We start from the raw sequence: 23570 nt of genomic DNA on the forward strand, positions 1-23570 counted from the left end.
GACGTGGGTTCAAGCGTGATTAAGCGTGTCTTTTCCTCCTATTCAAGACACTCTTAAGTGCGTCCGAACCTATGTTCTTGTTATTGCAATAGCAACCATACAAACAGAGTGAAGTCCCAATAAACCAAACTATATTGTTATTCCTATTTAGATAACGAAAGTTGTGCATTTAAACCTTTTTTAAATATAACTACACGTAATAGAGAGTGACAATTATGATAAATAGTTCTTCTTTGTTAAATTTGACTTTTAAAATTACTATTTTACTTTCATAATTATTTTGGAAGAGACTTTAATTTAGATAATGTGAAATTATTTTTGGTAATAAAAGATTATTTGGTACAGAATTAGTATGATACATTGCTCTATTTGATTCCTTTGGTCGAATATAAAATTTTGATATTTGGTTGATGAAATTGAAGATTATCTAAACGCATTGCACTAAATTGTCCTTATAAATTTGTTTTTCATTTATTACTACAAAAAATTTTGAAGCCTACAGTATTTTATTTTACTATTAACTGAATGTATTTTTCTATAAAATTAATTTCATATGTCTTTTCTCAAATAAATAAATTAGAATAGACACTACAATAAAATGATATATTAGTGGCGCTTTTTTTGCATACTATGCTGCTTATGAATGTCACTAACATGATACTAGTGTTTTTGAAAACACCGCAAAATTCACCACAAAAAAATATTGTTGCTAATTATCGGTGGTGATTTGAAGCAAACACGTCACTAACTTTGTAGTGATTTCTTTACTTTTGGTGGAGTGGTTGGATTATGGATGGAGTTGTCGCATCTGAAACCATTTCCTTTGATAGGGGGAGAGAGAGAGTAGAAAATACGTTACAGAAATATTGAAACTTGGGGGGTGATATTCTTCTTATTTTTCTAATAATAAAGTTTTTGATACTGCATTTACTAGTATGAGTTGTACAAGGAAATAACCAAACAGAAAATGATAAAAACAAGACAGTCGTACGTTTTTTTTCAAAACACACACACACTCATATTCTTAATTTATTTTTCTATCTTTCTTGAGTTTTTTCGTTTTGTGAATGGTGACAAATGCATTATTTAGGACTGGTTAATAAAGTATTTTGGTACTTGAGTTTGACTTCAATATTCAATTTCATATTTGAGTTTGGTTTCAATGCTCAATTTGATACTGAAACCAAATAACCTAATGAATGTTTGACATATGTACTCTAGTTATAAAAATCAGGAGTACTTAATTGGGAAAAAAATAAAAACTCGGATGCTAAATTAAATATTGAAGCTAAACTCAAGTTCTTAAATGAGCCAAAGAAAAACTAAAGTGTCAAATTAAAAAAAAATTTGAGCTACCAAAGTGAACATTGAAGTTAAACTCAGATACTAAATTGAAACGAAAAACTTAAGTACCAAATTAAATATTGAAGCCAAACCAAGACACAAAGTAGTATATTAACCCTATTTAGGGTAACAAACCCATAAGAGTTTTCTTTAAAAGGTTTAACTAGTGATGAAAAATATTCAAAATCTACATGTTTCGATACAATCGTTTAGCGTTGAATTCTTTTTCAAATTGGGTTCGAAATGGATAAGGTGAGTTAATTTTAAAAAAAATATTTGGGAATGGGTTAGATTCGATATTGGCGTAAATCTACCCATTCCGCTCTTGAAATTACAATTCTACGTATTAAGTTAGGTTATTAATACTCTCTGATCAGTCTTGAATACGCTAGCTGCCTTTTACCTAATTTTGAAGGTCTTGATATAAACTAACTAATATTTGTTAGCAAAGTCAGCAATATCAACAAATTGATTTATCAAATTAATTTTTTTTGAAGCAATAAATGAAATAAAACTCGGGTCGGGATGCCAAACAACATATTATTATTTCTACTCAAGAGTAACTATAGCTTTTTAGCCAAAAATATGTACATGTTCAATTAGAACATATCATACAATTTGAGGGCTAATCTTGAATTTAAACAATTTCCCTAAATATAAATACAAATAATTATGTGGGGAAAGTATGATATTGTATATTGTATGTTCCCCAGTCACTGCCTTGGCCCGACTGAATAAGGTAACCATCACGGAATGGACGGCCAGGGTGAGTTGCTGCTAGTCAGTGGCTCATCGGTACGGTGGGTTGTACAACTCTTGCTGGTCTTTAAATTGCAAACCAATTGTCATAGGTCGGCAAGGGCCTCTTGATCACTCTGCAAAAGGAATTGAATATCATGTATAGGGTTTAGGGTTTAACCATTCTAATTTACAGGTGTTCATATGCACAAAATGAAGTTTTGATGTTGAAAATATGGACATCACATATATAATAAGGATAATTACATCTTATTATTTATTGTCATGATAGGTTAGCTCAAATTAAAAGTGATCTAATTTGGTTAAGGTTTATTGGGCTTTAATTATTAAATAAAGTATGGGTCAAATATGTGTAGATACTCTAGTAATTGAGTTCTAATTCATTTCTAATTAATGATGGGCTAATTGGGAATTAAGCCTAATATGCCAAAGTTGCATATATATTAGGTTATGGTTCCAAATTACACACAAAGTAACTTTTCTAATATCCCATCTTAGAAAACAGAGAGTCAATTTCTCAATATTTCTTATGTGCTAATTTGGAATATCAAAACCCTAAGACCTGTAGATTTCAAGAAATCGATGGATCCAGGTATGCTTCCGCATCTAGTTTTATTCTTGTTTTGTTCTTGATAATTTGACATGACAAATAGATCCTAATTTATGATTTCTTAAATTTTATATCATATCTTAATTTATGATTCCGAAACTTACCTGACTGATGTTAGCATTTTTGCGATCAAACAACTTACATGGAACGTAGCTCGACAATTGTGGCCTAGTCCTAAACATGGAGTTTCATCCATTAAAGAATGAACTGGTAAGATTAAAACCTGTGTTTTTAGTTAACCTTTCGTTTTCAGATAGCCTGAGATAAGACTCGATGATGTTTTTGAGGGGGCGAGGCACATTTTCTGCATCATCTTCACTAAGGTTTTCAACCAATTTCCCCAAACATTGGGATACTGAGAGATATCGTTCAGCAAGAACGAAACAGTACTTGAGCTCTTTCTCACTTAGTAAGATTCTGTAAATTATAAATGTGGACACCTACCATCCATTATTGTATTAGCAGCTGTTAATGTTAACCATATTAGCATCAAGACTATAACTAAGAATCTTGCATGTCTAAGATATAGTAACGCCATAGATGATACAATTATGGTGCTGAAAATTACAATATGTCTTATAAGCTCATTGGTTTATTCCCAAAGCTCATCGGTGCAGAAAATTAGTTTCATTTTCATGGACTTCTTAAGATTTCATTGATCTGATTTTTACGCTGAAAATGTGGAATAATGCATGGTAGTCACAACATCACATAATGTGGAATAATGCATGGTAGTCACATCATCACATGGGGTCTAAGTAAGTTACCCCGGATTTTTCTTTCCTCTAATCCTAGAATCCAAGCAACATAGTTGTTTACAATTTTTCCCCCTAATAATTTTTTTAAGGCAGAAAAAATTAAGGTTAATATATCATTTGGTACTATATTTGACTTTATAATGTTCAATTTTGATAGCTGAATTTTTTTCATACTCAAGTTTTATTTGTCTCATACAAATGCCTATATTTGATTTTAATATTTATTTTGGTACCTAAGTTTGGCTTTTGTTCAATTCGGTATCCAAACTAAACATCATGTAGCCCAATAAATATTTGACATATGTGCTCTAGTAAAAAAACATAGGTATTTAACTAACACAAAAATTTTAGGTACCAAATTGAATATTGAAGTCAAACATAAGTACTTGTATGAAACAAAGAAAAACTCAAGTATCAATTTAAAAGAAGCCAGCTACGAAATTAAATATTGAAACCAAACTCGAGTACCGAATTGGGGCAAAAGAAAACTCAGATATCGAATTAAATATTAAAATATAGGAATGAAATATTAACCCAAAATATGTCAAAATTGTAACTTTCTAATCATATAATGTCTTTCTTTAAGTATAACCTCAAGTCGCTAGCCATGTTGGTTTTAGTTCATATCCATTGTTGTTAACATTAGATGACATGAGTATGAACGTAAAAAGAAGAAGAAAAAAAAGAGTGAAGAAATAAGTGAAACAACAGTTATAGGTTTGTATATTAGAAGAAAGTGCAGTGACTCGGTGGTCTTGACAATGTTTTGCCAACCACCATGTAGCGTAGGCAACTGGGAAATATTTGAGTTGAAAGCAGGTACTCTGTCACTTCTGCATCCTCTACCTGCGCAGTGTTCAAAGGTGGCAACAACAGCAGCTGCATGCAAGAAACCATGCAAAGTGCACGTTGCATGAAGAAAACCAAAAATCCAGCCGATGCATGCTAGTGTCCATTGTGCAATTCGACAGCAGCATGTTTTATTTTGTTGACTTTTGATAGTTAATGTTGTAATCATTTTATGCTTTGGTCAGCTAAGATTAATTGTGTGCTTAGCTGATTTTGTAGCTTTTAGGTTATCATTAAGTTGATGTAAACCTTTAGACACTTGCACAAGCAAGTTTTGTTTTCTTTCTATGTATTTTTGATCTATTTATGTATGTAACCATGCACTTATTCGGGTAATGAGAAAATCACTTTGCTCATTCAACTTTCTCTTGTTTTTGCTTCTGTTTTTTTAATCTTTCAAACATCTCAACATTTGATTTTAGTTGTTTTTAAACTTGCTTTGCTGAGTTATAATCCAACAAATGGTATGGAGAGCCTGTTGTCTTTGAGGGCATCTTGTTGTGTGCTGCGTGCTTGAAAGAAAAGAAGCAGGAGCTATCTTTGTTGCTCAGTGTTTTGGAAGCTGCGTGAAGATGAGCTTCTCACCACCTCCTCCACCTGTGTTTGCTGGTGAAAGCTACAATATATGGGCTGTTAAAATGAAAACATACCTACAGGCACATGATCTGTGGAATGTTGTTCAAAATGACATAGAGCCACCACCCTTGAGAGCTAATCCCACGATAGCTCAGATAAGGTAGTATAATGAAGACTGTGCAAAGAAGTACAAGGCCATGTCATGCCTTCAAAGTGGAGTTTTAGATGTTATCTTCACAAGGATAATGGCCTGTGACACACCAATGGAAGCCTGGGACAAACTCAAGGAAGAGTTTCAAGGTTCAGACAAAACTAGGCAGCAGCAACTTATCAACTTGAGAAGGGATTTTGAGAATCTGAGAATGAAAGACTCAGAAACCATCAAGCAGTATGCTGACAGAATTATGGCTACTGTCAACAACATAAGACTGCTTGGGGATGACTTTAGTAATCAGAGAGTAGTGGAGAAAGTCATAACAACCCTGCCAGAGAAGTATGAATCAAAGATCTCTTCCCTGGAGGACTCGAGGGACTTATCTGCCATTCCCTTGACAGAGCTGATAAATGCTCTCTATGCACAAGAGCAAAGAAGAGCAAACAGAATGGAGGAGTATTCTGAAGGTGCTTTTCAAGCTAGAAGCAGAGAGAACTCAAGCTCGAGCTCGAATCACAAAGGCAAGAAGCCTTGGTCAGAAAAGAAAGAAATAGGGAAGAAGGAAGCTGCCAAGAAGAAATTTCCACCCTGTGTTCATTGCAAAAGAACAACTCACCTTGAGAAATATTTCTGGTACAGGACTGACATTCAGTGTAGAGGCTGCAAACAGCTTGGTCATATTGAAAAAGTGTGTAAAAATAAACCAAAGGCTCAATCACAGCATCAGAATCAAGCTCAAGTAGCTGAGGACATCGAGGCATAGGAAGAACATGTCTTCACGGCCTCCTGCTTTGCAAGCTCGAGCAAAGTTAGCAAAATTTGGATGATCGATAGTGGATGCACTCATCATATGGCCTCAGATGAAAGCATGTTCAAGGAGCTTGACACCTCATTTGAGTCCAATGTTAGAATTGGAAATGGTGAGCTTTTTAAGGCCAGAGGCAAGGGCAAGGCTGTGATTTGCACCAAGTCAGGTATTAAAACTATCTCTGAAGTTCTTTATGTACCTGACATTGACCAAAATTTGTTAAGTGTTGGTCATCTACTGGAGAAAGGTTATTCTCTCCTGTTTGAAGGCAAAATGTGTACAGTCAAAGATGCTACTAATCAAGTGTTAGCAGTAGTAGCTATGCAAGATAGAATTTTCAATGTGGATGTAAATCAGTTGCAAGCAAGAGCATATGCTGCTCAGACTGATGAGGCAAGCTTGTGGCACAAAAGAATGGGGCATGTGAACTACAACTCACTCGGGCAAATGCAAAAACTGAATTTGGTTGAAGAAATGGCCAAGTTCGAGCCAAAGAAAGAAGTATGTGAAGTCTGTCAGCTTGGTAAGCAAACCAAACTACCCTTTCCAGTCAACAAGGCATGGAGAGCCCAGGAGAAACTTCAGTTGGTTCATACAGACATCTGTGGACTTATGAAGACCAGCTCACTGACTGGCTGCAGGTATTTTTCCTTGTTCATTAATGACTACACCAGGTTCTGTTGGGTAAGCTTCCTGAAACAAAAGTCAGATGTTACTGACTTCTTCTGTAAGTTCAAAGCCTTGGCTGAAAACCAAGCCAACTGCAAGCTCAAGAGCCTAAGATCAGACAATGGAGCTGAGTATGTATCTCAGAGGTTTCAAAAAATCTGTGATGAAGCAGGCATTCTACACCAACTGACCACTGTATACACACCACAGCAAAATGGTGTTTGTGAGAGGAGAAACAGGACTGTTCTCGATATGGTCAGATGCCTTTTGTTTGAGGCCAAAATGCCAAACAACTTCTGGGCTGAGGCAGTAAACACATCTGTTTACTTGCTGAATAGACTGCCAACTAAAGCAGTTAAGGGTAAAACACCCTTTGAGGCCTGGTTTGGGCAGAAGCCAATTGCGTCACATTTGAAAGTGTTTGGATGCTTATGCTATGCACTGGTGCCAGCAGAGAAAAGAACCAAGCTGGAAAGAAAGTCTGTACCAGGTGTGTTTGTAGGCTACAGCAGTGTGAAGAAGGGTTATAGGATCTTTGATCCATCAACCAAGAAGGTGATTGTAAGCAGAGATGTTAAGTTTAATGAAGCAAGCTGTTGGAAGTGGAATGAGACAAATGCAAGCTTGGCTGAAGAAGACTTGCAGGACCTTGATCTCCAGCATACTGAAGTTGAAAGTGAAGCTGTGGATGATTTTGATGATATGCCTGTCAGAGGCACCAGAATATTGGCAGACATATATGAAAGATGTACTGTGACCATGGTTGAGCCATCCTGCTATGCTGAAGCCTCGAAAGAGAAATGCTGGCAAGAGGCTATGGAAGCTGAACTAAGGATGATCCAAAAGAATGAAACCTGGGAGCTGGTTGATAGGCCAGAAAACAGGAAGATCATTGGAGTTAAATGGGTGTTCAGGATCAAAAACAATGCAGATGGATCTCTGAACAGACACAAGGCCAGATTAGTTGTGAAAGGGTATAGTCAACAGCAGGGAGTCGATTTCTTTGAAACTTTTGCTCCTGTTGCAAGGCTGGACACTATAAGGATGTTGTTTGCCTTAGCAGCTCAGAAACAATGGCAGGTGCATCAACTGGATGTCAAATCAGCCGTCTTAAATGGATTTCTCATGGAGGAAATCTTCATAGAGCAACTTGAAGGCTTTGAAGTTCAAGGAGAAGAACAAAAGGTCTACAAGCTCAAGAAGGCTCTGTATGGACTTAAACAGGCTCCAAGGGCCTGGTATGATCGAATAGATGCCTACCTGACAAAGCTCGGGTTCACAAAGAGCACTAGTGAGCCTACTCTCTATGTTAAGAATGAGGGAAGTGAGACTTTGCTGATTGTTTCATTGTATGTTGATGATCTGTTGGTCACTGGTTACAAAAGGGAGCAAATTGAGACCTTTAAGAAGTAAATGCAAAGTGTGTTCGGGATGACTGATCTTGGCTTGATGACATACTTCCTTGGCAGGGAAGTGAACCAGAACAAGCAAGGCATCTTCATAAGCCAGAAGGCATTTGCATCGAAGGTTTTGAGCAAGTTTTGCATGCCAAACTGCAAGCCTGCTAGCACTCCTATGGCATTGGGAGAAAAACTCACTAGCCTAGGTGTTGAAGATCGAGTGGATGAAAAGAATTACAGAAGCCTGGTTGGTTGCCTACTCTACTTGACTGCAACTAGGCCAGACATCATGCATGTTGTTGGTCTTCTATCAAGATTCATGCATTGCTGCACAGCTGCACATTTTAAAGCAGCAAAAAGGGTCCTAAGGTATGTTAAAGGGACTCTAAATTGTGGAGTGAAGTTTGAAAGAGCTGAGGAGTTAAAACTAGTGGGATATTCAGACAGTGATTGGGCTGGTTCATCTGATGACATGAAGAGCACATCAGGCTACTTCTTCACCCTTGGTTCAAGTGTTTTTTGCTAGAGCTCGAAGAAGCAACAAACAGTGGCTCAGTCTACTGCTGAGGCAGAATACATTGTTGTTGCCTCTGCTGTAAATCAAGCCATTTGGCTTAGGAAAATGTTATGCGATTTGAATGTTGATCAAAAGGAGGCCACACTGATTAAGGTTGACAATCAATCTGCTGTTGCCATTGCCAAAAATCCAGTTTTTCATGGTAAGACCAAGCATTTTAAAATTAAATATCATTTTGTGCGAGAAGCTGAAATGTCTAAAGAGGTAAACTTGGTTCACTGCTGCTCGAGAGATCAACTTGCTGATTGTTGACCAAACCATTGGCTACTTCAAGATTTGAGTATTTGAAGGATAAGATCGGGGTTTGCTGCTTTGTAGCCAAGGAGGAGTGTTCAAAGGTGGCAACAACAGCAGCTGCATGCAAGAAACCATGCAAATTGCACGTTGCATGAAGAAAACCAAAAATCCAGCCGATGCATGCTAGTGTCCATTGTGCAATTCGACAGCAGCATGTTTTATTTTGTTGACTTTTGATAGTTAATGTTGTAATCATTTTATGCTTTGGTCAGCTAAGATTAATTGTGTGCTTAGCTGATTTTGTAGCTTTCTTAGGTTATCATTAAGTTGATGTAAACCTTAGACACTTGCACAAGCAAGTTTTGTTTTCTTTCTATGTATTTTTGATCTATTTATGTATGTAACCATGCACTTATTCGGGTAATGAGAAAATCACTTTGCTCATTCAACTTTCTCTTGTTTTTGCTTCTGTTTTTTTAATCTTTCAAACATCTCAACATTTGATTTTAGTTGTTTTTAAACTTGCTTTGCTGAGTTATAATCCAACACACAGTTCCAAAACTCCATCAACATTAGTACAAATCATATTAACTGGGAAAAAGAAAACATTTAATTCAACTCCATCATGACCTCTATGTATGTATTTCTGCGAGAAGTTGAAACGAGAAAAAAGAACAAAAGGTGTTAGGTGAAGCTACCTTTGCTAGGGACCCGATCACACCTAAGCTGGTAATCCTTAGACATTCATAGCTCCTTTCATTGCTCATGGTGTTCAAGAAGGGATAAAGATACACTGGCATTGTAGCTACAAAAGAAATATTTATTTCAATTAGAGCAGCCAACAATAATTGAATTTGACGACTCAAAAGTGAAGTTACCTCTGATAAATGGAATCCTTGTATTAGGGTGAGAAGCTACAGACTATAAAAATACAAAGAATTATGTCATTAAGATTTTCATACAAGTGAAATTTAATATAATCTTCAAATTCAAACTTTACTGATCTTAAAACAAAGGCTCACCTTTGAGATTCTTAACATATAAAAACAAAAATGAAAGAAAAATGAAAGTAGAAGAGTGGACCTGGAAAAGGGCTATAGCATTGCAGACTTGTGTTACAGCATTTTCAGTAAGGCCGTCGGATAACAGTGGAAGGTAAGCTGAAGTTATTATCTGAATAATGAACAGTTATATAAATCCATTTACTACAGAATTGGTGTGACCAATGTATCTATCAACAAAGCTTTGAAGTTTATGATTTTCTTAGAAACTAACATGGTCTGGTAGAAGAATATGACTAGGGATGAATGAAAAACGAAAAATACTTTCTACATTTTTTTTCATACTACGCTGCTTATAAATGTCACTAATAGGAAATTAGTGTTTGTCAAAACACCACAAAATTAGCCACCAAAATTTATTGTCTCTAATTATTGGTGGTGATTTGAAGCAAAAAAGTCACTAGCTTCGTAGTGATTTCTTACCTTTCGGGCTCTGGTCGAATTATGGATAGAGTCATCGTATCTGAAACCATTTCCTTTATGAGAGAGAGATGTTACAGAAATATTGAAACTCCAGGTGATATTCTTCTTATTGTTCTAGTAATAAAGTTTCTAATACTGCATTTACTAGTATGAGCTGTACAAGGATATAACCAAACAAAAAATGATAAAAACAAGAAAGTCGTAACTTTTTTTCAAAACACTCACTCATATTCTTAATTTATTTTTCTTTCTTGAGTTTTTTCGTTTTGTAAATGGTGACAAATGTATTATTTAGGACTAGTTAATAAACTATTTTGGTACTTGAGTTTGGTTTCAATATTCAATTTGGTACTTGAGTTTGCCTTCAACGCTCAATTTGATACCCAGACCAAATAACCTAATGAATGTTTGACATACGTATTCTCAGCAAAAAAAAAAAACAAGGGTACTTAATTAGGACAAAAAAAAAGAAAGCTCGAATGCCAAATTAAACATTGAAGCTAAACTCAAGTTCTTAAATAGGCCAAACAAAAGCTAAAGTATCAAATTAAAAAACTCAAGTACAACGTGAACATTGACATCAAACTTAAGTACCAAATTAGGACAAAAAAAACTTTAAGTACCAAATTGATTATTGAAGCCTAAGAGAGGATCTTAGTTAAGATAACAAAGCCCATAAGAGTTTTTTTTAAAAGGTTTAACTAGTGATGAAAAAAATAAAAAAATCTACATATTTCAATACAATCGGTTAGTGTTGAATTCTTTTTCAAATTAGATTCGAAATGGATGAGGTAAGTTGAGTTAATTTTAAAGAAATATTTGGGATAAATCTGCCCACTCCTCTCTTGAAATATTTATGAAATTTCAATTCCACGTATTAAATTAGTCATCATATATCTACTTTTAAAGTTCGTGATATAAACTCAAAATTTACAGATAACTAATATATGTATATTGTGAGTGTACGCACGCGCAAGCAAGCCAAACTTGTTAGCAAAATCTGCAGCAATATCAACAAATTAATTTCTTTGAAATAAAATTCGGGTCCAATTAGAACATGTCATACACATGATAATGTGGGGAAATTATGATATTGTTTATTGTATGTTCCCGTCACTGCCTTGCCCAGTCTGAATAAGGCAAACATCATGGAATGGACGGCCCGGGTGAGTTGCTGCTAGTCGGTGGCTCGTCGGTACAGTGGGTTGCACAACTCTTGCTGGTCCTTAAATTGCAAACCAATTGTCGTAGGTTAGCAAGAGCCTTTGGATCACTCTGCAAAAGGAATTGAATATCATGTATAGGGTGTAGGGTTTAGCTATTCTAATTCGCATGTGTTCATATGTACGAAATGAAGTTTTGAAGCTTACCCGAACGATGTTAGCATATTTGCCATCTAACAACTTCCATGGAACGTAGCTCGACAATTGTGGCCTTGTCCTAAATAGGGAGTTTCATCCATTAAAGAATGAACTCGTAAGATAAAAACGTGTGTTTTTAGCTAACCTTTCGTTTTCGGAGAGCCTGAGGTAACATCCGATGATATTTCTGAGGAGGCAAGGCAAATTTTCTGCATCATCTTCACTAAGGTTTTCAACCAATTTCCCCAAACATTGGGATACTGAGAGATATCGTTCAGCAAGAACGAAACAGTACTTGAGCCCTTTCTCACTTAGTAAGATTCTGTAAATTATAAATGTGGACACCTGTACCATCCATTAATATATTAGCAGTTGATAATGTTAAACATATTAGCATCAAGAATATAACTACGAAGCTTGCATGTGTAAGATATGGTAACGCCATAGATGATACAATTATGATGCTGAAAATTACAATATGTCTTATAAGCTCATTGGTTTATTCCCAAAGATGTTTACTTTTTTCCTTAGTTTCATTTTCATGGACTTCTTAAGATTTCATTGCTCTTATTTCTACACTGAAAATGTGGAATAATACACAGTGTCTAAGTAAGGGTGGGTTTGGATGGGCGATTGGGTGGGGTGCGTCTAGCTTACTTTCTGTCTCACGCTACAGTATCGCTACAGTATCTAATCTCACAGCCACCGCTATTTTTACACTAACCGCAGGTAAACGCACCGCCCATCCAAATCCACCCTAAGTTACCCTGGACTTTTTTTTCCCTAACCCCAGAATCCAAGTAAATAGTTGTGTACAATTTTTCCCAATAATAGTTTTTTTTAAGGCAAAAAAATTAAGGTTAATATATCATTTGGTACTTATATATGATTTTAATGTTCCATTTTGATAGCTGGGTTTTTTTTTTATATTCAAGTTTTTCTTTGTCTCGTACAAATACCTATATTTGATTTTAATATTTATTTTGGTACTTAAGTTTCGCTTCGATCAATTTGGTATCCAAACTAAACATCATGTGACCCAATAAATATTTCACATTGTGCTGTAGTAAAAAAAAATTTTAGGTCCCAAATTGAACATTGAAGTCAAACATAAGTATTTATATGAGACAAAGAAAACTCAAGTATCAATTTGAAAGAAGTCAAGTACTAAATTAAATATTGAAACCAAGGTATCAAATTAAATATTGAAATCAAATAAGGTATGAAATATTAACCCAAAATTTATCAGCAAGCGGCCTGAAAGTAATGTCAAAATTGTAACTTTCCAATCAAATAATGTCTTTCTTTTAAGTATAACCTCAAGTTACTAGTCATGGCTTTAGTTCATATCCATTGTTGTTAACATTAGATGACATGAGTATGAACCTAAAAAGAAGAAAAAAAAAAGAGTGAAGAAATAAGTGAAGCAACAGTAATAGGTTTGTATATTAGAAGAAAGTGCAGTGACTCACTGTTCTTGACAATGTTTTGCCAACCTCCATGCAGCGTAGGCAACTGGGAAATATTTGAGTTGAAAGCAGGTAATCTATCACTTCTGCATCCTCTACCTGCACAGCTCCAAAACTCCATCAACATTAGTACAAATCATATTAACTGGGGAAAAAAAACATTTAATTCGACTCCATCATGACCTCTATGTATGTATGTATGTATTCTGCGTTAAGTTGACACGAGAAAAAAGAACAGAAGGTGTTAGGTGAAGCTACCTTTGCTAGGGACCCGATCACACCTAAGCTGGTAATCCTTAGACATTCGTAGCTCCTTTCATTGCTCATGGTGTTCAAGAAGGGATACAGATACACTGGCATTGTAGCTACAAAAGAAATATTTATTTCAATTAGAGCAGCCAACAATAATTGAATTTGATGACTCAAAAGTGAAGTTACCTCTGATAAATGGAATCCTTGTATCAGGGTGAGAAGCTACAGACTATAAAAATATAAAGAATGATGTCATTAAGATTTTGATACAAGTGAAACATAATATAAACTTTACTGGTCTTAAACCAAAGGTAGGCTCATCTTTGAGATTCTTAACATATAAAAACAAAAATGAAAGTAGAAGAGTGGACCTGGAAAAGGGCTATTGCATTGCAGACTTGTGTTAGAGCTTTTTCAGTAAGGCCGTCGGATGACAGTGCACGGTAAGCTGAAGTTATTATCTGAATAATGAACAGTTATATAAATCCATTTACTACAGAATTGGTGTGACCAATGTATCTATCAACAAAGCTTTGAAGTTTATGGTTTTTTAGAGACTAACATGGTCTGCTAGAAGAATATGACTAGGGATGAATGAAAAACGAAAAATACTTTCTACATTTTTTGTTTTACATGAAAAACTGCTTGAGCAGTAGAAAATGACTCCAAATTAACGGAAAATAAATTATTTATCTTGCAAATTGATTTATCCTTTTAAAAGATGCAAAGTCATTCTTTGAAGAAAAATACTCTAAAAGAATTTTTATATAAAAATTAACTTGAATCAAATCTAATATTATTATATAATATCATTAAACATACATATTTAATTATCCTTTTAAAAAGCATTTTCAATAAAACAAATCCAACCTATATACCTAAAAGATTGAAAATGAAATCTACAAGTATGTGATGTAAATATGTTTTCCTTCCTTCAATTGTACCTCCACCCATGCTCAAATATGTTCTAGAAGTAACATAGAATGGAATAGCAAGACCTGCCTGCAAAAGGACACTCATAGTACCAAAAGATTTCCATAACAGCACTGCCAAATTGTCATAAGTCAGTCTATTCTGTAGAGAGAAGAAAATATTACAAATGAGCAGCCATTTCTTAGAATTTAGAACTCGAAAATTAATATATATATATCATGAAAGAGAGAGCAATGTTTGAATATCAAACTCAAGTCATCTATACATACATGTATTTAGGTTGGTAAAATCTTTATTACTCCTACTCATAGTTAAACGAAGGTTTAATTTACTTAGAATTTCGCCCTTTTCAGTATTTCAAAGAAAGTTTCTATGGAATTTTTCTTAATTATTCTTTGATAAAAAACATATATTGATTATAAAAATTAAAAAAATATCACAGCTAATATCTTGAAATATTAAAATGGTTCCTTTATTAATCCAAAAAGAAAATAAATATCCAAAACTGATTAGCCTTTTATTTTGTATATTATTATCTTTTGTGCACGTTGTAAATTTTTCTATGTTTTTTGGGTTATTTTATCATTTTCTTTTCGCCAGAAACCAAAAAGATAGTTAAGAAGAAAACAGAAAGTAAAGGTGTCTAATACCTTACAAAGAACGTCAAGTGATTGCTCTCGGGTTTCTTCAGAAGCAAGCCCTCGAATCAAATATATGACTCTAGCGGAAGGGTTGGAAGTGACTGGAGCAGCCGCACCTGAAACCATTTTCTCCGGCGAGGGATGAGAGAAGAGACTAGAAAATACGTTACAGAAATATTGAAACTCCAGGTGATATCTTCTTGTTGTTCTAGCAATAAAATTTCAGATACTGCATTTATTAGTATGAGCTGCACAAGGAAATAACCAAACAAAAAATGATACAGGGAGCGTATCGTGCGTTTTTTTTTTTCTAAACACACACTCAAACTCATATTCACAAACTTTTCGTTATGCGAATGGTGATAAATGTATTAATCTATTATGACAACAAACCATAAGTGTCTTATTTTAAAGGCTCAACTAGGGATGAAGAGGAATTTGAAATCAACTTGTTTCGATTTGATTGGTTAAGGTCCAATTATTTTTCAATTTAGGTTTCGAATGGATTGAATCGAGCTAGATTTATTTTAGTAGATATTTGAGATTAGATTGGATTTGGTTTTGAGGTAAACTCGCCCGCTTCGCCTCTCGGAACATTTACAAAATTACCTATATACATAATAAAAAATTAGGTTAAATCTCTAAATTATACTCTCTTAATCTCGAGTAATTTAGTGGCCTATTATCTACTGCTTTAAATGTCATGATATAAACTCAAAATTTATAGCGAAAAATACACGTATATTTTGCAGAGTGAGTATTAGCTTAATTGGCATTGTTGTTATTACAACAATTAAGAAGACGTGGGTTCAAACAAGATTACACGTGTCTTTTCCTCCTATTAAAGACACTCTTAAGCGCATTCAAACTAATAAATGGTTCTTCTTCATTGAATTTGACTTTTAAAATTACTATTTTACTTTCATAATTACTTTGGGAGAGACTTTAGTTTAATGTTAAAATATATTTGGTAATAAAAGATTACTTGGTACAAGACTCAATATGATACATTGCTCTGTTTAATTCCTTTGGTGAATATAAAATTTTGATATTCAGTTGATGAAATTGAAGATTATTTAAACACATTTTACTAAATTGTCCTTATAAATTTGTTTTTTTATTTATTACTACCAAACAATTTGAAGCTTTTAGTATTTTATTTTACTAATAACCCAATGCATTTTTCTGTAAAATTAATTTCATATATCTTTTCTCAAATAAATAAATTAGAATAGACACTACAATAAGATGATATATTAGTGGCATTTTTTTCGCATACTACGCAGCTTATGAATGTCACTAACAGGATACTAGTGTCTTTGAAAACAACACAAAATTCGCCACAAAAAAATAGTCACTAATTATTGGTGGTGATTTGAAGCAAAAACGTCACTAACTTCATAGTGATTTCTTTACTTTTGGTGGAGTGGTTGGATTATGGATGGAGTCGCCGCATCTGAAACCATTTCCTCTAGTAGGGGAGAGAGAGAGAGTAGAAAATATGTTACAAAAATATTGAAACTTGGTGTAACGGCCCAAATTCTCGAGTCAACGTTTGACGTTGACCCAGGTTAGCGATAGATAAATTTATTTAGGGATCGGGTTTTGTTGGAATTAGTTTGAGTGAATTTTGGACCTTTTTATAAGAAATTGAGGATGTTGGGAAGCTTGTGTGAAGTGGAGCGAAGATGGATGACTAATATGGTAATTTTACCATTTTTGAATAAAAATCTTCTCCCAATTATCGGAAAAAGATTGTTGGACAGATTGAGGTGAGGGATAAAGTTGATTTGTCCCCATTTTCCCTATATTATAATCACTCTATTATTTTTTTTCTTTCTTTTTCTTCATTTCCTTAGCTTCTACACACTTCTTTCTACATTTCTTCATTTTTTTATTTCTTCTATCTATTTTCCTTAGCAAACCGTGTAGAGGGAGAGAGATTTGAGTGAGTTTTCTCACCATTTTCATCCTCCAAATCTCAAAGAATGTAAAGGTCTTGATCTAACTTTTTAAAGTTCCATGGAAAAATCTATGTTTTTCAAGGATGAAAGTGGAGGGAGGGTTTGAGTTTGAGGAAGTCTCTACCCATCTTCTCTTTTTTTTTTTTTTAAAGCATGTATTTTTGCATCTTATAGACCCTTATTTATGTGGGAAATCTTGTGTGATGTATGGTTATTAGTTAAAGAGAGTGGTGAATCTTCTAAAGATAAAGGGTAAAGGCAAAGTGGTGGAGAGCTAGACAAGAAGCTTTGTTGGTGTTCTACCATCAAGATGGTACCCTCTAACTCCCTTATGCTTCTTGATAAGTCATAAATATGTGTATGTATGTTGTATGTCTTTGGGTGGAAATCATGTTTGGATGATTAAATAAAGCTAAAAACTTAGTTGTGAAATCTACTAGAAACAATTTATTACATGAGCAGTAAGTTTGAAAATTCACCATAAATTTCGTAAAAATAATTAGGAAGTTATATGTACATTGTTGTAACCATGAGTCAGTTTAGTTCCATTTAGAATAGATGGAGATCGACTTCGATTTTTATTTTAAAATATATAAAGTTTTTAGTGTTGAAAGGTCATAAAAATTTGGCAGCAGATTTCTTATAAAACAAATGTAGTGACTTTGAAAAATCACCAAAAATTCACAAGATAAAATAGGAAGTAAGCATTATATCTCTATAACCGTACAAAAGTCTAGTTTTGTTTAAAATAAACGGTGCTCGATTTAGAGTTATATATTAAGATTTATTATTTTTTTAATGAGCAAAGGTCAAAATGTCAAGGCATTAGACTGCAATATTTCATTAGTTAATATTTTAGCCAGAATGATAAGTAAGTTGAAACGAGTATGAGACTTGAATTTCATGGTTGTGTATTTATGATTATATGTTTGATGCTTTGTTTGCGCTCAACCTTTGGGCTCTAACCTAACTAGCGGCCATGAGTGGCGCTAGGGATAACCTTACGGACACCCGGGATCATTTGACTAGCGGCCATGAGTGGCACGAGACTATCCGGATACCTGATTATTGAAGCAGCATGTGCAATTAAAAAGTTTGACAAGTTTGATATGCAAGTGATTTGGTTATGTAGATTGAATGTCTCATAATTTGATTATTCGATACTCATGTATATGTATACATCTGATTTGCATGCTTATATTTATGAATTGCTTGAAGTATGGTAGATTAGTTGTGTACCACTGAGCCTGTAAAGCTCAGGCTCAGCCTTCAAACTGTCTTCCTTTTCAGATTAGTAGACTTTTTTTCATGTCCGAGGAACATCATCGACGAGAGGCTTCTAGCATCAAATATGCAGAGTATAGTACCTTATCTGTTAGTGGGCATTGTATTCCTAGGACTTTACTTGTATTTTGTAGGTCTGTAACCCATTTACCGTTTTGGTTATTTTGACTATTTTGATACATGATGACATTGGAGCTCCACATATTTTGCATAACTACTTTTATTATTATTTTCAGTATTACTATGTATGGTATTTTCTCTTATATAAAATGTATTTCAATTTTTTAAATTATTTGAAAATTTTGTTGGGTTGCTCCAAGGACCCGATGTAGCGCCTTAGTCTTCGGGTACTCCGTATTTGGGATTAGGGTGTTACACTTGAGGTGATATTCTTCTTATTATTCTAATAATAAAGTTTCTGATACTGCATTTACTAGTATGAGCTGCACAAGGAAATAACAAAACAAAAAATGATAAAAACAAGAAAGTCGTAACTTTTTTTCAAAACACACACTCATATTCTTAATTTATTTTTCTCTCTTTCTTGAGTTTTTTCGTTTTGTGAATGGTGACAAATGTATTATTTAGGACTAGCTAAGAAACTATTTTGGTACTTGAGTTTGACTTCAATATTCAATTTGGTACTTGAGTTTGGTTTCAATGTTCAATTTGATACCCAGACCAAATAACCTAATGAATGTTTGATATATGTACTCTAGTAAAAAAATAGGGGTACTTATTTGGGAAAAAAACAAAAGCTCAGATACCAAATTAAATATTGAAGATAAACTCAAGTTCTTAAATAGACCAAAGAAAAACTAAAGTATCAAATTAATAAATAAAAAAACTGAGGTACCAAAGTGAACATTGAAATCAAACTCAGATACCAAATTGAGACAAAAAATTTAACTACCAAATTGAATATTAAAGCCAAACTGAGACACCAAGTAGTATATTAACCCTATTTAGGATAGCAAAGCCCATAAAAGTTTTCTTTAAAAGATTTAACTAGTAATGAAAAAAAATTAAATATACATACTTCGATACAATCAGTTAGCAACGAATTTTTTTTAAATTGGGCTCGAAATGGATCAGGTCAAGTTGAGTTAATTTTAAAAAACATTTAGGAATGGGTTAGATTCAATCTTGGCGTAAGTCTACCCACTCCGCTCTTGAAATATTTATGAAATCACAATTCCACATATTAAGTTAGGTTTAAATTAATAGTCCCTCAGTCTTGAGTGCGTTAGCCGCCTCTTACCTAGTTTTAAAGATGTTGATATAAACTCAAAATTTAAAGAGAACTAATATATGTAGATTGTGTGTGTGTATGCGTGCACACGCAAGCAAGCCAAACTTGTTAGCAAAATCTGCAGCAATATCAACAAATTTATATCAAATTAATTTCTTTGAAGCAATAAAATGAAATAAAACTCAAATTCTATGTGATGGTTTTATAGTCAAGGGTGGTCACCACCCCAAATATGGTTTGAATTCGAATCGTGCTAGTTGCGTTGATTGTTCGGGCTTAACCCTGTTATCGGAATTCACCAAAAAATGAAATAAAACTCGGGTCATGATGCCAAACTACTTATTATTTCTACTTAAGCCACTATAGCTTTTTAGTCAAAAATATTTACAGGTCTAATTAGAACACATCATACAAATCATATTAACTGGGGAAAAAAACATTTAATTCAACTCCATCATGACCTCTATGTATGTATGTATGTATTCTGCGAGAAGTTGACAAGAGAAAAAAGAACAGAAGGTGGTAGGTGAAGCTACCTTTGCTAGGGACCCGATCACACCTAAGCTGGTAATCCTTAGACATTCGTAGCTCCTTTCATTGCTCATGGTGTTCAAGAAGGGATAAAGATACACTGGCATTGTAGCTACAAAAGAAATATTTATTTCAATTAGAGCAGCCAACAATAATTGAATTTGATGACTCAAAAGTGAAGTTACCTCTGATAAATGGAATCCTTGTATCAGGGTGAGAAGCTACACACTATAAAATACAAAGAATGATGTCATTAAGATTTTGATACAAGTGAAATTTAATATAATCTACAAATTCAAACTTTACTAATCTTAAAAAGAAGGCAAGCTCACCTTTGAGATTCTTAACATATAAAAGGAAAAATGAAAGAAGATGAAAGTAGAAGAGTGGACCTGGAAAAGGGCTATAGCATTGCAGACTTGTGTTACAGCTCTTTCAGTAAGGCCGTCGGATAACAGTGGACGGTAAGCTGAAGTTATTATCTGAATAATGAACAGTTATATAAATCCATTACTACAGAATTGGTGTGACCAATGTATCTATCAACAAAGCTTTGAAGTTTATGATTTTCCTAGAGACTAACATGGTCTGGTAGATGAATATGACTATTCTAGGGATGAATGAAGAAAAATTTAGGGTGGCTTCGTATCACGAAAAATATTTATTTGTATTTTTTTTATGTTTATTTCATGAAAAATAGTTTGAGTAATAAAAAGTGACTTGTAAAATAACGGAAAGTAAATCATTTATCTTGCAAATTGATTTTACCCAATTCATTTTTAGCAAAACAAATCCCCTGTATACCTAAAACATTAAAAATGAAATTTAGAAGTATATGATGTAAATATGCTTTTTTTTACTTCAATTGTACCTCCACCCATGCTCAAATATGTTCTAGAAGTAACATAGAATGAAATAGCAAGACCTACCTTCAAAAGGACACTCATAGTACCAAAAGAATTCCATAACAGCACTGCCAAATTGTCATAAGCCAGTCCATTCTGTAGAGAGAAGAAAAGATTACAAATGAGCAGCCATTTCTTAGAGTTCAGAACTTGAAAAGAGTAACTATCATGAAAGAGAGAGCACTGTTTGAATATCAAACTCAAGTCATCTATACATGCATGTATGTATTCAGGTTGGTAAAATCTTTATTGCTCTAACTCATATATGAAGGTTTAATTTACTTAGAATTTCGCCCTTTTTCAGTATTTCAAAGAAAGCTTATATGGAATTTTCTTAATTATTCTTTGATAAAAAAACATATATTGGTTATAAAGATTAAAAATATATATGACAGCTAATATTTTGAAATATTAAAATGGTTCTACCATATTCCTTTATTAAACAAAAATAAATAAAGACCCCAAAATTGATTAGTTATTTATTTTGTATATTGTCATCTTATGTGCATGTTCCAACTTTTTCTATGGTTTTTGGCTTATCTGATCATTTTCTTTTTTCAAAAACCAAAAAGGTAGTTAAAAATAAAAAAGTAAAGTAAAGGTGTCTGATACCTTGCAAAGCACGTCAAGTGATTGTTCTTGGGTTTCTTCAGAAGCAACTCCTCGAATCAAATATCTGACTCTAACAAGAGGGTTGGATGTGATTGGAGCAACCGCACCAGAAACCATTTTTTCCGACGAGGGATGAGATAATAGACTAGAAAATACATTACAGAAATATTGAAAATCTAGGTGATGTCTTCTTGTTTTTCTAGCAATAAAATTTCAGATACTGCATTTATTAGTTGGAGTTGCACAAGGAAATAACCAAACAAAAAATGATGCAGGGAGCGCGTCGTGCATTTTTTTCTAAACACACACTCAAACTCATAGTCACAAACTTCTTGTTTTGCGAATGGTGATAAATGTATTAACCTATTATGACGACAAACCATAAATATTTTATTTTAAAGGCTCAACTAGGGATGAAAAAGAATCTGAAATCAACTTGTTTCAATTTGATTGGTGAAGGTCGGATTATTTTTCAAATTAGGTTTCAAATGGATTGAGTTGGGTCAAATTTATTTTAGTATATATTTGAGATTGGATTGGATTTGATTTTGAGGTAAACTCACCCACTTCGCCTCTCGGAACATTTACAAAATTACCTATATATATAATAAAAAATTAGGTTAAATCTCTAAATTATACTCTCTTAGTCTCGAGTAATTTAGTGGCCTCTCATCTATTGCTTTAAATGTCTTGATATAAACTCAAAATTTATAGCAAAAAATATGTGTATATTTTGTCGAGTGAATATTAGCTTAGTTGGTATTGTTGCTATTACAACAATGAAGAGGACATGGGTTCAAACGTGATTAAACATGTCTTTTCCTCCTATTAAAGACACTCTTAAGCACGTTTAAACTGATAAATGGTTCTTCTTCGTTGAATTTGACTTTTAAAATTACTATTTTACTTTCATAATTACTTTGGGAGAGACTTTAGTTTAGGTAATTTTAAATTACTTTTGGTAATAAAAGATTACTTGGTATAGTACTCAGTATGATACATTGCTCTATTCTATTCCTTTGGTCAGAATACAAAATTTTGATATTCGGTTGACGAAATTGAATATTACCTAAACACATTTCACTAAATTCTCCTTATAAATTTTTTTATTTATTACTACAAACAAAATTTGAAGCTTGTAGTATTTTATTTTACTAATAACTGAATGCGTTTTCTACAAAATTAATTTCATATATCTTTTCTCAAATAAATAAATTAGAATAGACACTACAATAAAATGATATATTACTGGCTCTTTTTTTTTTTTGCATACTACGCCGGTTATGAATGTCACTAACAGTATACTGGTGTTTTTGAAAACACCACAACATTTGCCACAAAAAAATATTGTCGCTAATTATTGGTGGTGATTTGAAGAAAAACGTCACTAACTTCGTACTGATTTCTTTCCTTTTGGAGGAGTGGTTGGATTATAGATGAAGTCGTTGGATTTGAAACCATTTCCTCTTATAAGAGAGAGAGAAAGAGAGAGAGAGAGAGATGTATTATTTAGGACTAGATAAAGTCGTACATTTTTTTCAAAACACACACACACACTCATATTCTTAGTTTATTTTTCTATCTTTCTTGAGTTTTGTTGTTTTGTGAATGGTGACAAATGTATTATTTAGGACTAGTTAATAAACTATTTTGGTACCTGAGTTTGGTTTCAATATTCAATTTGGTATTTGAGTTTGCCTTCAATGTTCAATTTGATACCTAGCCAAAATAACCTAATGAATGTTTGACATTAGTACTCTAGTAAAAAAAACAGGGGTATTTAATTGGGACAAAAAATAATGCTCGTATGCAAATTAAACATTGAAGCTAAACTCAAATTCTTAAATGGGTCAAAGAAAAACTAAAGTAACAAATTAAAAAAACTCAAGTACAATGTGAACATTGAAATCAAACTTGAGTATCAAATTGGGACAAAAAAAACTGAGGTACCAAATTGAATATTGAAGCCAAACTGAGGCACCAAGTAGTATATTAACCCTATTTAGAATAACAAAGCCCATAAGAGTTTTCTTTAAAAGGTTTAACTAGTGGTGAAAAAAAATTCAAAATCTACATGTTTCGATAGAATCGGTTAGTGTCAAATTCTTTTTCAAATTAGGTTCAGATCGGGTCAAGTTGAG

At 33.5% G+C, this 23570-nt stretch overlaps 3 protein-coding genes across 3 annotated transcripts; 1 reads left to right on the top strand and 2 right to left on the bottom strand.

Annotated features, from left to right (window-relative positions):
- The first annotated feature begins 4892 nt into the window (after positions 1 to 4892).
- Positions 4893 to 5813, top strand: LOC128042480 (uncharacterized). Its single transcript, XM_052633827.1, has 2 exons — positions 4893 to 5056; positions 5138 to 5813. The coding sequence occupies exons 1-2, from the start codon at positions 4893 to 4895 to the stop codon at positions 5811 to 5813; spliced, it is 840 nt and encodes a 279-aa protein (XP_052489787.1).
- Positions 5814 to 11272: 5459 nt separating this feature from the next.
- On the bottom strand, positions 11273 to 15007 carry LOC128042481 (uncharacterized). Its single transcript, XM_052633828.1, has 9 exons — positions 14891 to 15007; positions 14310 to 14381; positions 13679 to 13768; positions 13494 to 13536; positions 13314 to 13420; positions 13059 to 13154; positions 11732 to 11931; positions 11596 to 11665; positions 11273 to 11500 (listed from the first exon to the last, which is right to left on the bottom strand). Exons 1-9 carry the CDS (start codon positions 15005 to 15007, stop codon positions 11372 to 11374), a joined length of 924 nt encoding a protein of 307 aa, XP_052489788.1. The 3' UTR covers positions 11273 to 11371.
- Positions 15008 to 19815: 4808 nt separating this feature from the next.
- Positions 19816 to 21546, bottom strand: LOC105764354 (cell differentiation protein rcd1). Its single transcript, XM_052633829.1, has 5 exons — positions 21430 to 21546; positions 20842 to 21000; positions 20305 to 20394; positions 20098 to 20140; positions 19816 to 20024 (listed from the first exon to the last, which is right to left on the bottom strand). Exons 1-5 carry the CDS (start codon positions 21544 to 21546, stop codon positions 19822 to 19824), a joined length of 612 nt encoding a protein of 203 aa, XP_052489789.1. The 3' UTR covers positions 19816 to 19821.
- Between the last annotated feature and the right edge of the window lie 2024 nt (positions 21547 to 23570).

This window comes from Gossypium raimondii, chromosome 7, assembly GCF_025698545.1.
Source record: "Gossypium raimondii isolate GPD5lz chromosome 7, ASM2569854v1, whole genome shotgun sequence".
NCBI lineage: Eukaryota > Viridiplantae > Streptophyta > Magnoliopsida > Malvales > Malvaceae > Gossypium > Gossypium raimondii.